General features: G+C 41.0%; 1 protein-coding gene across 3 annotated transcripts in view; it reads left to right on the top strand.

The window, feature by feature from the left end:
* nav3 (neuron navigator 3) overlaps positions 1-14,456 on the top strand; it is a 178,950-nt gene extending 164,494 nt beyond the window's left edge. For all 3 annotated transcript variants that reach the window (XM_061078914.1, XM_061078909.1, XM_061078921.1), the window contains 12 exons: positions 703-856; positions 2,161-2,347; positions 4,754-4,851; positions 4,946-5,041; positions 5,808-5,976; positions 6,190-6,425; positions 7,221-7,375; positions 7,613-7,684; positions 8,276-8,472; positions 8,692-8,810; positions 9,086-9,289; positions 10,479-14,456. In XM_061078914.1, coding sequence (XP_060934897.1) covers positions 703-856; positions 2,161-2,347; positions 4,754-4,851; positions 4,946-5,041; positions 5,808-5,976; positions 6,190-6,425; positions 7,221-7,375; positions 7,613-7,684; positions 8,276-8,472; positions 8,692-8,810; positions 9,086-9,289; positions 10,479-10,598 — 1,807 coding nt within the window. In that variant the 3' untranslated portion in view covers positions 10,599-14,456. The remainder of the gene's footprint in view (positions 1-702; positions 857-2,160; positions 2,348-4,753; positions 4,852-4,945; positions 5,042-5,807; positions 5,977-6,189; positions 6,426-7,220; positions 7,376-7,612; positions 7,685-8,275; positions 8,473-8,691; positions 8,811-9,085; positions 9,290-10,478) is intronic.
* The last annotated feature ends 1,589 nt before the right edge of the window (positions 14,457-16,045 follow it).

The raw sequence follows: 16,045 nt of genomic DNA, 5'->3' as shown, positions 1-16,045 counted from the left end.
ACTAAGCATGCAAGTATTGTGGTATCGTCTGTGTGGTAGCTGCTGAGATAATTAGTTGATATAAAACGTGGTTTTCTAAAGGGCAGAGCATGTGGAACTTTGAAATGACAAAGTAAACAACTTAAGTGTGACAGATTTCTGTTGTGATTTTGATTTAGTAAATTGGCATAGTGTCTAACTTGAGTTATTGTTAAGATCTCTGCCTGCTGATAATGAAAATTGATAAATAATTATGGCACCAAAAGCACATTTGCTTCTGTATATCCTACAGTGAAAGAGGTCTCCTGCATTTTTACTGCTCTTGCCAAATAAAGAAAAATGACATATCGTATATTAATACCTATCACAAAGAAGAAAAATCACAATGTACCTCGGTTACAAGAAAATCCGACATACAAACCTAAAAAACTGTGCAAGTTTTGGAACCACAACTGGAATATTTATTTTACCTATTAGATTCCTTGGCTGCATAAATAATGGAGTATTGTTAATGCAAAGGATTCGCTGTCCCAAATGCCTCACTTCCTCATTCACCTCCTTGTGGAACCTACCAATACAGTTTTCACCGCTGACTCCAGCCTCCTTCCAAACTTCACACCTTCAAACTTCAGCTCTTTAATTTTCTTCGAGTGTGTGTGTGTGTGTTTGGTATAACCCTTGAGGTGACCCCTTCCTCCTCCGTGTGTGTAATCCCGGTTGCAGGTTGTGCGAATGCACTGAGGCTGAGGCTGAAGTCATCCTCCAGCTGAAGAATGAGCTGAGAGAGAAGGAGTTAAAGTTGACAGACATTCGACTGGAGGCGCTCAGCTCCGCCCACCACCTGGACCAAATCCGAGAGGCCATGAACCGCATGCAGGTGAGGATACACTGACCCGTTGGGGTCTCTTTATGCTTGACACTGAGGGAAACTGCACAGGACAGCATGACTAACTGCCCATTTGCCTGGGGAGTGTGGTTACAAGGAACAGATGTCTACATTTTAAATTTAAATTGTCTTTTAGTCTGTACTCTGTCTTGTAGAGAAAATATATTAAAACCACTCTTCTGCAAAATTCTTAGTTCATATCAAATCAGAGACATCTTCTGGAGACAGAAACACCTTTTGTTGTGTCAGAGTTGCTTCTCCTGCGAAGGCTCAGACAGGCAGAACTTCTCTCGGTTCAATTTATTTGGATGAAAGTGGTGTGATTCTCCCCCAGGGCACGGAAGCATGACAGCTACCAGGATGTTAACAATGCATTCAGAGGGTTAGTGACAGGGCACCAGCAGGGCACCAGGATATATAACACAGTCACTTTCACAGTGTCTACAGTTCACACCTCACACTGACACTGCAATACTCCCAGCCACCTTTAACCCCAAGTTACATTTGTCAAGTTATATCTTGTTTTCTTAATCAAACAAAACCTGAAGTATAAACACCAATGTATCATTTGTCATTTAATTCCCTAACTTTTTAAACAAACAAACTGTTACTTTTCCATCAATGAGTTTCCGAGGTAAATGAGTTTCCCTAAGCTAAGCTAACGGCTGCTGCATTTAACATACAGAGATAAAAAATTCGGAAATTAGCATAGTCTGCTGTAGCTTGCTGATTAACTTTTCAGGGATCACAAAGTGCACAGAGATTCACAAGCTCCAATAAATGACACACTCTTCACAGACTCCGCTTTGCATGCACTGTCACAGTGAACACTTTTCATGAAGGTGGAGCTGTCCGTGAAGCTGAGTAAAAAAATAATGCATTTGGTTAATTTATTCCTATTGATATAGTGCAGCAAAAGCCACCCATCATTTCACAGTAGAATCTGCACAGATGAAGTGTCATTTCATATTCTTTAAAGAAGCGAGTGTTCAAAGAGCATTACCAAAGAAGTCTGTGTTAAGTGGATCTTTGTGGATGTGGATTGGCTCGTCTGCAGAAGCCCATAGTCTCTCCTCAGATGCAGGGATCATGTAAGGCTCCTTATCTGAGACGTAACCTTCAGTACAAAGAGAGCCTTGAAGATCAGAAAGCCGCTTACAGCCCATAATTCAAGCAATACTGACTCTGAATAACAACATTGCCCAGCCTGTGTGAGCAGCCTGTTACCAAAGTCTTTGCATATTCACATATTCTATAGATTGTGTCTAATCGTATTTATTTATCTCAATGACCAGAATGAGATTGAGATGCTGAAAGCAGAAAATGATCGTCTCAAGTCCAGCGGTAACGCCACGCCGACGGCCACGCCTGTCAAAACCGCCCGGCCGCCCTCCGAGACCTCCAGCACCTCCTCGTCCTCCTCGCGTCAGTCCCTGGGGCTGTCGCTCAATAACCTCAACATCACCGACACCATCATGTCAGGTCAGTTCAGTGTCAGCGCTGGTGTCGGCAGTGCATCAATCTGTGTCGGTGTGGATCAGTGTTCACAGGCTGCAGCTTGCTCTGAGAGGTGACTGCACTAAGTGTGAGAGGGATAGAAGTCAGTGAAAGGAATTTTAAGTCTTTACAATATTTCGTCTTAAGAAAAGCTGTTTGTTTGTTCTTTGTTCTGTCAAAAAGGTATATTCAACTATTGATAATAAATCCTCCATCCATGGCATTGTAAGTGCCATGCTCTTCTGTTTAGTTAAGCCGTAGGACACTGTTCATGGTCTGCCGCAGCTCTCGGGGCAGAAGTTTTTTTAAGCAGCATCAAGTTGGATTAGCTCTCTCCGAACATGCCTCAGTAAATGTGAGAGAATTGTGTTTGCACTGAGAAGTGATCCGCTGCACGAAATGATGAAACAGCCCCTCTCTCATCTGCGAGGGCTCATAACCCAGCAGGAGTCTGTTTCGTGCACGTACACACACTCACTCACACAAACACGAGCACGAACATGAGGAAAATCTCTGCAGGCCTGCTCCGTTTGAGAACTGAAAGAGTTTTGTTCCTCTCACTCGTCCAATAATTAACATAGAAGGCACAGCTCTCTCCGAGGACTCGGGCCCTCGTTAATTGATGGAGGGATGAGCCAAGTGCAGTGACGCGTGGGAAGACGAGTCGGCCAGCGTGCCGTTATCACCCCAACACAGAGCCCTCGGCTAAAGGAAGCCGGCTGAATACAAAGTACTCACTTCTCTCTCCAAAACGGAGCTTGGGAGTAAAAGAATGAAAAGATTTATGGTTCAAGTTGTTAGTGGTGGGATTGTTGTCAAAGGTTAAAGGTGACATCAAATGAGTCAAGCTGGACCAATATAGAAAGAGCTACTTAAATAATGCAGTGCTCTTTATTTGCAGTTTTATAATATATATATATATACTATACTGCTGCAGTGAGGCCAGTCTCATAAATGCCAATGTCAGTGACTGTCAGACTGATGAAGTTACACCACTGGTCATCCAGCCAAGTGTTGGCTGCTGCTCTTTCAAAATGTGAAAGTGCTGCATGGGTCCTTAAATCCAGAAATAAGTTCCCAGAGTCTGAAGTCCATGGGTTTTTTAAATGCTCAATAAGATGCCTTAAATAAGATGATTTACACAAGAGCAGGAAATCGTTATGATTGTTACAAAGTTGCTGATATTGTCCCACAAATGTCAGGATTTTCCTCCACAAGCACAACTATGTACAGTTTGTGTCTTATTCAGTTTAAAGCAGTTGACAATAAGGTATGAATGAGCTTCCTGTCTGAGTGATTACTTTACATGTGAATGTAACAAAGTCACAGCACAGCTCGTTGTTATCTGACAGATGAGGTTGCAGTTATAAATCAGTACATTAACAGTGTAGAGCAGCAAATTGAAAGTGCCTGCTGGTAAACATTTTGTTTTCATGGGCTGACTCTCAGTCACTATTACATACTAATTTATGTTAGTAAAACGTGGATGAGAAGAGCTTTGTCTGGATTTATCGCTATTAAAAAACTGTATATGTGAGCACAGAGAGTAGGAGAGGAGCAAACAGACAATGGGCTGAAACAGGCGAACACCAAGCAGAACACAAAAACAACATGATGATGTCATTTGTAGTTGTTTACAGCAACAGTTGTCACACTTCACCCAACTATATAGGTTTTGACCAAGTCTTGTTCACTGTGAACAAGTAGTAGTCCTTAAAAGCTACTGTAACTAATATTCTTATATGAACAGTGAATAACGTCACTACTTGTGTGTGAGAGGAGTTTCCTGTAGTGATGAACCTGCAAAAATTTAGCACTTGACTCCTCAGGACTTTAGTATTTTAGCATCTTTCGGCTCATAGTTCTGGAGACTGGTTTCAGTGGTTTCAGATCAAAGTTATTTTGATGCTGATTAATTATGCATTAAGTGAATTTAAATGTTGAATTCCTCAAGCTGCACAATCCAAGCTTCTGCTTCTTCAGCTTTCGACATTCAGATGAGATTTCTACTGCTGTTGGCAAAGAAATGTGTTGCGTGTCAGATTTCAACTCAGCAGTTAAATATTTGGTTTCCTGTTGATGTTGACACACATTGTCAGCTTGATCTTCTGTTACTGATGGACCTTTCATCTATCAAAGGGTTTTTCATTTCCTTTTTCTTGCGTTATCATTCTGCACTCTCACTAAAAATCATTCCGAATGAGAGCACTGATTAAATGTAAAAGTAATTATCCCATGAAAGAAACCAATTAACAATCTTTTCACTTTGGGGTCTGTTTGTCCATTCCCAGCTATAATTTTCTGGCCGGCAGAGCGAGTTTGTTTATAATGAATTTAGTGTCTGGCTGATCAAAGTTGGTTGTGTTTTCTAACCCAAAGTTTTATTTTCAGATATTCTACTGGATGACGGCTACGAGGGCAATCTACGCAAGGAAGGCCGGAGCGTTCGGATCGTGGTCACCGTCAGCAGCGGGCGAAGAACCACTAAGGTCAGTGGACGAAGACTTCACATTATTACATTGTTAGTTATTAGTGCTGTAAACATATCTGACTCCGTTTTTTTTATTAATCTGACACCAACAGGCTACAAAAAACCAGCAGTACCTGATTGGGTCGATAGGAGTGAGCGGAAAAACCAAGTGGGATGTGCTGGACGGAGTCATCCGACGCCTCTTCAAGGTAAACAATGAAGGTCTTTGCTCATAGCTCGTCAGTTATTGGTAGATAATAGTAACAGCAGACAGAGAAGCACAGATATTTCTCGTAGCTTTAATGATGGCTGTTCCATTTTATTAATGTCACTGAGCCAAAATCCATAATGTGGCATTTCATAACTACATAAGATTTGAAATGTTATCTCCCTCTGGTCTTATTGAATCTTGTAGAGGATTTTTCAGGTCATTTTCAAAAGAGTTTTGGCTCATTGATAAATACAAAATATTAAAATACAACTACTCTCCATACAGAGGCCTTTATTTACTTAAGACATTTCATTACTAACTATTCATACGAGCGCCTGGACTAGAATTTCATATACCACATCCTACCTATGTATGAAGATATGAATGTATGTAATATTGATAATAATATGTTTTGCTCTTCGAAATCACTTAGCCTTCGGTTTGATAAATTGGACACTCTGAATCGTATGTGAGAATGTTCTCTGATGGTGAAGTTAAGGGAATTATAAACCTAAGCCATGCTTAAGCTGTAAAACCAGGTCAAAAAACAGAACTTTTTTATCTGTACAATGTTAGTTTGTATCCCTCTTCCAACTTCACTAATGTCTGACTTATTATGTAAGACCCACAGACAGACAAAGCAAGATACACAATCAATATGAGAAGTAACGGCAGAACTCATAGAGCAACAGTTCGGAGCCACAACATATTTTAAGAATGATCAATATTGCAGCTCTTCATCTTCCGCTCCTCCCTCCCTGCAGGAGTACGTGTTTCGGGTGGACCCTCTGACCAGTCTGGGTCTCAACTCAGACAGCATCGTCTGCTACAGGATGGGTGATGTGGTTCGCGCCCACGCCTCTGAAGTGCCTGAGCTGCTGCCTTGCGGCTACCTGGTGGGCGACAACAACATTATCAAGGTCAACCTCAAAGGTACAAAGCAAGGAGTTTTCATTACAGGATTCCAGCAGATTGACATAGAAATGTGAAATACATTTTTGTTACCCTAATAAATGTCTTGTTTTATTTCAGTATGAACCTTTAAAAGCATTTCTTGAATGCTTGCGCACAACAATAAAAGACATCACTACATTGATTTCCACTCTATTCCCTCTCATTCCGTCTTTCCTTCCTTCCTCTTGCTAGGAGTGAGGGAGAACAGTATAGACAGTCTGGTGTTTGACACGCTCATCCCAAAACCCATCATCCAGCGGTACCTCAACCTGTTGATGGAGCACCGGCGCATCATCCTCTCAGGACCTAGCGGCACTGGCAAATCCTTCCTGGCTGCCAAGCTGGCCGAGTACATCATCTCCCAGATGGGGCAGGAGGTGACGGAGCACAATGTGGCCAGCTTCAACGTGGACCAGAACTCAAGCAAGGTACATAGAACAGAGAAGTCTCATGTTGTTGTTGTTGTTGATAAAAATTAAGATTCATTGCTGCAGTGAGTGTACAAGTTGGTCTGTCTGCCACCTGCACCACAAATAATTTAATATGGTCATTGAATGCTCATCCAAAATAGCATTTCTGGAAAAAAAAAAGGGGACTGAATTTACAACATGACATTTGTCTTTGTTGATTTTGATCATCTTTGGGGATAAGAAAAATACACAATCATTTCAATAATCTACAACCTGCAACCTGCCTGTTTAACATAATTACTATCATCCTCTCAAGCTCCCATTATTCAGTTAGAACTGAAGAAGCCTTTTAGATGAGAGGTGAAACGTTTTTTTAAGTCACACAAGGAAGTCCAGTTGACTACAAACACTTCTGAAGATACAATGACCTGGATGACTGAGAATCCTCACTGACATTTAAATATTGGGCCTTAGACCTGGAGTTATATCATCAATAGGTGTTATTGCTTATGTTAACAGCAGATTCAGACACAATGTAATTTTACTTATTTGTGGTTTTTATAGTCAAAGTTTGTCCAGGAACAGAAAAGCTTGGACCCACAGATTTGCAAGCTGTAAACATCGTGCCTGTTATTAAACCCGTGATATTTGTGAAATATCAGTTCGAGGATGGTGATTTACTGTAAATGTCAATACCTTCCTTGAGTTTAGCATAAATAAAGCAATAGTGGGAGCTGACATACACTCTAAGCCTTTCAAAAGGCTGCATCTAAATCAGGGTGCACATAGTGAAAGATGTTCTCCTTCCCCCAGGATCTGCGTCAGTACCTGTCCAACCTGGCTGAGCAGTGCAACTCTGAGGAGACGGATACCGAGCTCCCCACTGTGGTCATCCTGGACAACCTCCACCATATTGGCTCCCTGAGTGACATATTCAACGGTTTCCTCAACTGCAAGTACCACAAATGGTGAGTCGGATCGCTTCCTGTCTTTCCAGTCAGGCTGAGTCGTTGTGCCCAGGAGAAACTGTACTGTGCTTGTCCAGATGGAAGTTTGCTCTAATCATTATTGAGTAGTGTACTGTTGTGAACAAGCAGGCAGTGATTTACCCGGCGGCCACACTGGTGTCCCTCTTACCGACCCAGCAGCAACACAATGGAGCAGTTGTGAGTAACTGTGTGTTTCGTTCTCCTTGTCACCTTTAGCCCGTATGTAATTGGGACCATGAACCAGGGAGTTTCCTCCTCTCCGAACCTCGAGCTGCACCACAACTTCAGGTTAGTGAGAACACTTTAACCTTGACTTACACTATTTGATTTCAGTATATTGTCGTATAGGTGGTTTATGCTGAGGTTAAAATACCGATGGTGTATCGTGTACAAGTGTGATCGATTTCACAAACTAATTTGGTTTACTTGATTTCCTTTTATTTCACCTCTCAGACAATGTGTTTGATTTAAATTTTCTATCAGCATGTTAGTTATCTCAGATTATAAATGAAAAACATTCTTCCACAGGGAATGCTGTAATTACATCTTTTAGATAATTAGACTTAAAACATGAAATTAAAATAAAAAAAGTATTGTGCATGTCAACCAGTGTTGGATCTCTTTCGGTTGGCATGTTTGACTAGCTGATGATTTGGCAAACATCAAGTCATTAGGGAAAGCTTCATATGAGTCAAACATGAATTTAATGTGATTTGTTTTTTTACAGTGAATTTAAATATTCCCAAATCAATTTATACCTGTGTAGAAATGCTTGTAAGGAAACAGCACAAGAAACTGGCTATGTTGCTTGATAAGGAATCTGGTTTCATGTTGTAGTGAATTATTAGATTCACTGATTTTATTTCTCGCCCGTCGTAGGTGGGTGCTGTGCACCAACCACACCGAGCCCATCAAAGGTTTCTTGGGACGTTTCCTGCGCCGAAAGCTGATAGAGACAGAGATCACTAAAAACATGCGCAGCAATGACCTGATTAAGATCATCGACTGGATCCCCAAGACCTGGCAGCATCTCAACGGCTTCCTAGAGGCACACAGCTCCTCCGATGTCACCATAGGTCAGTTCAAGCACACTCACACATGTGTGGTGTCTTATTTCAACCACAGTCTTTCCTTCATACATTCATATTCTGTCTTTGAATATAATAAATCAAATTGCATTGAAGTTATTGAGTATCGCTTAAATTAGCATGCATGTTGTTTGTCTGCTCCCTGTCTTCGTCTTCTCTACTTCCATCCAAACAAACCCTCATGGTCTGGACTTTTTGTCCCTGCAGGCCCCCGTCTCTTCCTGTCCTGTCCCATGGATGTGGAAGGCTCTCGGGTTTGGTTCACTGACCTGTGGAACTACTCTCTGGTACCCTACCTGCTGGAAGCCGTCAGGGAAGGGCTTCAGGTACGTCCTGTGATCCTTCAAATTAATTTTCTGGACCATTAACCAGAATATCTTTAGGTAACAGAAGAAGATTTTAAAGGGCTTTCCACCAGCTGCAGAAATCAAATCAAAGTAGAATACAGTGTTTTATAAATATGCACTGTTATCAATGAATGTACAGTATAATTGTTATATAAATTACTTAATTTTATTGTAACAAAGTCGGAATAGACAAAGCTGTTTTAATTTCTCAAGTAGTATAACAAGAGTGCGCCCCTTTTGACCCCAATCTACAGCTTTACGGCAAAAGAGCTGCATGGGAGGATCCGTCCAAGTGGGTGAACGACACGTATCCATGGAATCGCGCTGCGCTGCAGCAGGAGGGCCAGTCGCTGCTCCAGTTGAGGCCAGAGGATGTAGGATACGAAGGCTACAGTTCATCCAAGGAGGGAGCCTCATCTAAGCAAGTGTCTCAGAGTGACACTGAGGGAGACCCACTGGTGAGGGAGACATAAAACACAAGCAGTACCACTGTTAGACATCAATCTGTGCCATTAAGGAGCATACTGTGGGGAGTTATTTTGGGCATTTAATAAAAGAAAATCGATGATGAAAATAACAATTTAGTGGAATGTGAAGGAGCCGGGCTGTATTTTACATTGTAGCAGTGCTGGAAATTAAAATAAGAAAATAAGGAAAAAGAAAAGAAAAGAAGGTGTGACTGAGATGGATATATGTCCCTCATCATTACCCATTAATTGAGGGATTTAATTAAATCAAATCAAATATTTATACACCTATACATTATTCATAGAGTTCCTCAATTCAAGGTTTCTGGTTTCCATAGAAAGTGTCCTTTCTTCTGCAAAATAAGAAACAATAAAAAACAAGCAGGTGGAGTTGCTCAGTACTATCAGCTCTTAGGTGAAACCTCATTACACACACACACACACAAACACACAGTTGCTAAATCAAGCCAGTTGTTTTTGGATGACTACCCTTTAATTCCTTTTGGGCTGCAATAACCCCCCAAAAGGAAATTAATTCTCTCTCTCTATTCACCCGTTTTCTCTCTCTGAATCTCCGACAATAGTTGATCCTCTAGTGTGTTTGTGTGTGCATGCGTGCATGTGTCCACTTTGAGCGCAGGTGTGCCACGACTCGTTTTAGGAACTCTTGAAGCAATGCACCAGATGCAGCAGCACTGCTGCATTATTTAGTCCATTAGCTCTGTTACAGGGATGAGAGGTTCTGCTGGTGATTTACTGCATGTTTTTTAACAGTGCTTTTATCACAAAAGCTAAATTCAAAGACAACGGTTGTGAGTTCTTATATTGTGTGTATTTACTAGATGTAATAAGTACAGTGGCATCTCAGATATACTTGGAAACCTGAATCTTAGTTTAGAAACGGGAAAAAAATAGGTTGTAGTAGACTGTGGCGTTCTACTACAGTTTACAGAACAACACCATATTGAAAAATGATCCTAATATTTTGCCCTGTTTATGAATGTAAATGCCAATGACTCTAGAGTATAGCTAGGAGCCAGTTAGCTAAGTTTGTTATAAATAACTCCAAGAAACACTTGACTATGTCTTTGCATGTATTTGAAGTTGTCATGCTTGATCTGTCTTTAGTTCTCCATCCTCAGTCTCTGTTATCAATCTGTTTGCTGTGTTGTGTTTGCAGATGAATATGCTGCTACGGCTGCAGGAGGCAGCTAACTACTCCAGCACACAGAGCTGCGACAGCGACAGCACCAGTCACCATGACGACCAGCTGGACTCCTCACTGGAGTCGGCACTATGAGAGCGAGAGCTGCGCTGGGACACACCGCACCCTTGGACCCCACCAGCCTGGGAACATTTGAACCCCCAACACTGTCCGACACGACCCGAGTAGTGCACAGATCTATGGCATATGAAAAGTTTTATCATCCAAAATGTTATATCCATAATTTCACGGTAAACCCCTATTTTCTACATACGGATGGTGCAATATTAAATCAAAGTATTATATGGAAAACAATCATTCAGGTTGGATCGTTTCAGTTTTGCTGACATCAAACGGTGAAGTTAGCGAGTAATCATTAATGGATGTATCACATTTGAAATATACAACTTTTCAAATATCTGTAGACGGGGCTTTTCTCTGAAATTGTATTCCAAAGAGTAAAACGTTTGAGCTCGGCCGTGACGAGCCACAGGTTACTCTCCACTACTTCAACTTTGGGCATCAAAGTGTCAGAGAGAAGGGGAGAATAGGTCGACATGACAAAACTGGATTTTTGTTTCTTTAAAACCCAGATATATCTTCAGATGTTTGTAAGGGTGGGGACAGGTTCTGTTTCTTATCTCATTCCTTGTGTAAGGAGGTGCTTCACACACACACACACACATACATAAATGCACTTACAAACAGGCAGCAGGGGCAGACTTTCCTTTAATCAGAGGCTTTAATCAGTCCAAGCCTTCATTTGACCAATACTCCAGGCTGTCAAAGTGTCCTTGAGCAAGGCATTGTACCTCTAACACCTCTGAGGTACCTGATGTCCAACAGGAGGGAGGCAAGGGAGGAGGAAGACACAGTTTTTTGGGCGGTTATACAGTGCCCTCTGGTGGCTATCTTAGAGGCTCTGAGCTCTTACAAGTTGAGTTAATCGCAGCATTAACTCAATTGATATATTCTCCAAAACCAGCAGTTTGTTGTGGTTTGCTGAACTGGCTTCACACAAGTTTCTGATTTAGAATCAGGTTGGGCTAAAGAAACTTTTTTGTCTCGTTGCTGTTATATCACCTTTTTGTGTCTTTGCTTTTTCTAAACATAAATTGTGCCCAGGCAATTCTGTATCTCCATGATGGCAACGCCTCTACAGCCCGACTAGATTCAATAGAAAACTAACATTATCATAACATACTGGCAAACACACACACACACACACTCACAACCATGCATCTCTCCAGCTCAGTGGACAGTTGAGCCACATGCCAACAAGCACAAGCAACACGCATTGTTTGTGTCATCCAGCCACATCGCTACTGTGAAGAAAAAATGGACAAGTGCCAATGTCTCTCTTTGATTTACTGCCAAATGCACACTCACATCAAAAACACACACACACACACACTTCCCATCACAATGCAGAGCCGCCCGTGGTTGTAGACTTGGATTAAGTTGTTTCAGCTTTCCTCACATCTGAAGCATGTTGTCACGGCGCCTTCTTCTCAAACACACAACTGTATCACTTGATCACTCGCTAAGCTCCTCCCCCCAATCAATGATTGTCCAATCACGTCTGTCAAGCTTTGGATGTCTCCATCTTGTAGCAGAGACACAGAGCAATGAAACGGTTTTAGGGTGGCATCATTATTGAGCTTTTCCAAAACCAGAAACACAAGAGAAAAGGTGTGCTAGCGTTATCTGCACACATTAGCATGTCTCGCTAACTAGCTTAACTATGTGAATAATATGAGCCACTGTGCTTATAAGCTTTACAATACTTAAATCTGTTTCTGCAAGTGGACTTTCCTGGAACGCATGACACAGCATGATATAATGGATGCAGATGCCAAATGCACATTCAAGACCAATCTTAGGCCTACATGATCCCATGAAAACGGGAGCCACACAGTGTTTTTAACCAAGTCATGAAAGTAGCGTTAACTTAGCTAATTAGCTAAACCTTAATATTCAATCATTATCATTGTAAACTGTGGAGATGGAGAGCTTGACAGACGTAACCGTATCTAAAGGGGGTGGAGCTTAGCAGATGGTCCGAGCAAATAGGTTATTTCCTGTGACAACGAAACAAGTAGAGTTGGCTGCGACAGAGACATTTTGAAAGTAATAGGAAAACAGCAGACTGATTATTTTTTACTCCGGCCTATATTGGTTAAATTGCGGTAACATATTTAGTTCAGTCAACAAAATATCAGTAATAATTAAATGATTGGAGCTGACAATGTTGTGCTTGGAACTATCTGGAACCCGATTGAGAGTCTTGTGCAGCGAATCTAGAAATCAGAGAAATCTAAATTATTTCAGCTCAAGAGCTGAATGAGGGAACAATGATATCGGTGCTTTCTCACTGCCTTAAATGTGCAAACGTTGGGGAGGCAGCTCCTCCTCCCATTGGCTGTAGTGAGAAAAAGGTGAATGATGATGATGATCCGCTTTCTGCTCCGTCAAAGATGCTGCTTGTAAACCTTTGGTTTGTGGTCACTCCCTCTTCCTCCAAACCCCCCTTTCTTGTTTCTGACAGCTGAAGTATAAAAGAGTTGAAGCTGTATTTGAATTCAAAACTGACCAATATTGTAAAAACATTTTAAAAAGGGGGAGGGGTTGTTTTTTTGTTGTTGTTTTGCGCCCAGTTGAGCTGGGCTCACTTGAACAGACAGGAGCACAACCAAATTGTTTTGGGGTTTTCTAGCCTGATGAGCATGTTTTGAAGCTTTTTAAAGGGGATGCATTGAGAAGAGACCTTTACCTTTATGTATGCGTGTATTGGACGGAAGCCATTTTGAATTTCGATTGTCCTCTCTGTTTGAACGAGTGGGTTGGTTTTGCACACTTTGAGGTCGGGGTGGGTTGTAAATATTTAAGTCTTGCACAGTGAATCAAAGATGCATTCTGCCCTGTTGATGTTACAATATGCTTAACCCGCTGAGTAAATTATTGTACTTACAAAAAAAAGAAAAGAGAAATGCAAAAAACTCAACACGCTGTCAGAAACAGGTGTGTGTCTTGTGGTGATTGGATGTTTTGCCGAATGCAGGCGGCATACGGTGTACAGTAAGAAAGTGTTTGTGGACTCACTGGCATCACAGACTGAGAACAGAAAAAAAGAGGCACTTTTCCCCTCATCCTGCCAAAATATTCTCCGGCTCCTCTCTGTCTTTACGAATGCCCGTTGTTTCTTAGAAGCACTTCCTCCGTGGACGCTCTAACCCGAGCTTGCCGCCCCCGTTGGGCTCGTGGGGCTGTGCGAGGCACTGAAGCTGACCCGACACCGTACTGTATAACGCTTACCGACAACCAACAGGTGCTACTAGTCAGTCAAAGCCCATCAGAGACCAACAAGTCCCATTGTCACGACCTCAGGACAATCCTAACTTACACAATCCTACCTGTGTTCAGCTTCACGTGTCTCCGCAGCCGAGCCCCGGGGGGCTCGCACGTGCATCCGGCCAACTTCACCGACCTCGTGTCCTCGAAGGGTGTGCGGTTGCATGCGAATGGAGCAGTTGCCATGGTAGCAGGTTGCTCCTTAACTTGACTTACACCCCTGTAGTAAACCTGAGCTTGGCTATCCCACATTTAACCCTCTGGGCTACTCTACACTTCAGATGTAGGCCAGTAGATCCCGAGCTTTCGGAGCTTGGTCACCGGTAACAGTGTAAACTACAGTGCCGATGATCGACTGGTCATTTTCCTCCACTTACACTCTGCAGTTACATCTCAGTTGAAAACCATAGCATTTACTATGGTTTGAGAGAAAGTTTTCTTCTTTTTTGGGTGAAACATTTGTCCGTAAATGTTTTATATTTTGTACATTTGTATGTAACATATCATGTAAATAGACAGAGACAGTGATTTAACTCATCTGGAGGATTTTGTAGTCTTTGTAAAGCCCTAATAAATGGTATTTGGTGTCACACGAGCAAATGACATGCTGAGCTCTTGCCTTTTGTGTCCTTTGAGAAGCACTTGTTGTGGGTAGATGTACTGAGGTAGAAGTAAATAACAATTTGAGACAGAGTATATAGGTATAAAATTATCTCTTGTAAAAATGAATGGCATAGTGAATAACATCACATGTTTTTTGATTTCTTTGAAAACAGGCATATGGTGTTGGCATGGTAATATTAATGTCAATATATTATCAATACATTGTATTATGTATTATAATTTCAGATTATCTTAAAAACATTATAGAATACCTAACAAATTGAATCCTTATATTTTTAGGACAGGACTCTATGTGCTAGTGACACAATATGAATTCAATATGTCCATCAAGAAAATGTTTGCAAGAACTGACTCTGAAAGTTGATCTAACACAATGAAACTAATGTTATTTTGAGTTTCAGGATTGTTTTTTAAATGTGCCGCAGTGTCAAGTTTACGCAACAATGTAAAAACTCCAATGTGAGTTAAATAGATCCGTTTTTTCATCACTCTAATGAAAACACAGATTAGTATCAAAGTGTTGTATGATAAAGGTTGCACTTGTCATGGCTTGTGTTGACAGGCCGGCAGGCACAGACTGCTGAGTCCAGCGGGTAACCAGCTGGTGGTGATGTGTTTGTGACATCTAGTGTTTAAACACAAATGATCAAAGATAACACAACACAACCCAGGATAAGATAATCCTTTATTAGTCCCACAATGGGGGAATGTACAGCAGCAAAGAGGGCAGTCAAAAATAGACATCAGAATAACAAATAGAATATTATATTCTCTCAATTATATCTGTTATTGTAAAATAATGAAATAGTATGCGAAAACACTTGTTTTTGTGTTATTTTGTAGGATAACACTTGATTCAAAATACATTAATCTTTCCACGGTTTACAATTATAGCTGCCTCCTTTCTTGCTCCTATTTCTGACAGTGCGCTATGACACGATGAACTGTTTCCTCTTGCTCACAATAATCACATTTTCCTGTATAATGTTTTCAAGTACGGTTTAGTATATGTATATATTAATATAATTGCTTCCCGTGGCAATTAACAGACATATTCTACATATTGCACAATCCCTCTCCTGGTGCTTATGGTATTTTTTATGTTTTATTTTTGTTTGCTGTTTTGATATTTAGGGCCTGAGCACTGCCTGACAGGTGAGGCCCTATTGAAATTGTAAGGATTATATTATTATTATTATTATTATTATTATTATTATTATTATTATTATTATAATAATCATTATTATTCAGGCAAATGAATTGGCTTTTTGAGGGCTTTACCATGCTCAAATTCTTACCAAAATTTGCAGAAAGTTCAATCCTTTGATGCTGAGCCGTAAACAAACAGCTCTACTCCTGCAATGTCAGTCTTCATAGATCAAAGGAAACTTTATTTGATATTTATATTTGCACAAATAAACCACAGCAAATTCCTTGTATGTCTAAACCTGCTTGGCAATAAAACCCGATTCTGATTCTGAAAAGACACAGTCCATACCAGCTGGTGGCAGTAATGCACCAAATCGTTGATTCCAACCGCCAATGAAATCCGAAAGCAGAAGAAGAAG

Source organism: Limanda limanda, chromosome 1, assembly GCF_963576545.1.
Source record: "Limanda limanda chromosome 1, fLimLim1.1, whole genome shotgun sequence".
NCBI classification, from domain to species: Eukaryota; Metazoa; Chordata; class Actinopteri; order Pleuronectiformes; family Pleuronectidae; genus Limanda; species Limanda limanda.
Note: the sequence above shows the minus strand (reverse complement) of the source record. Positions and strands in the feature narration are given on the sequence as shown.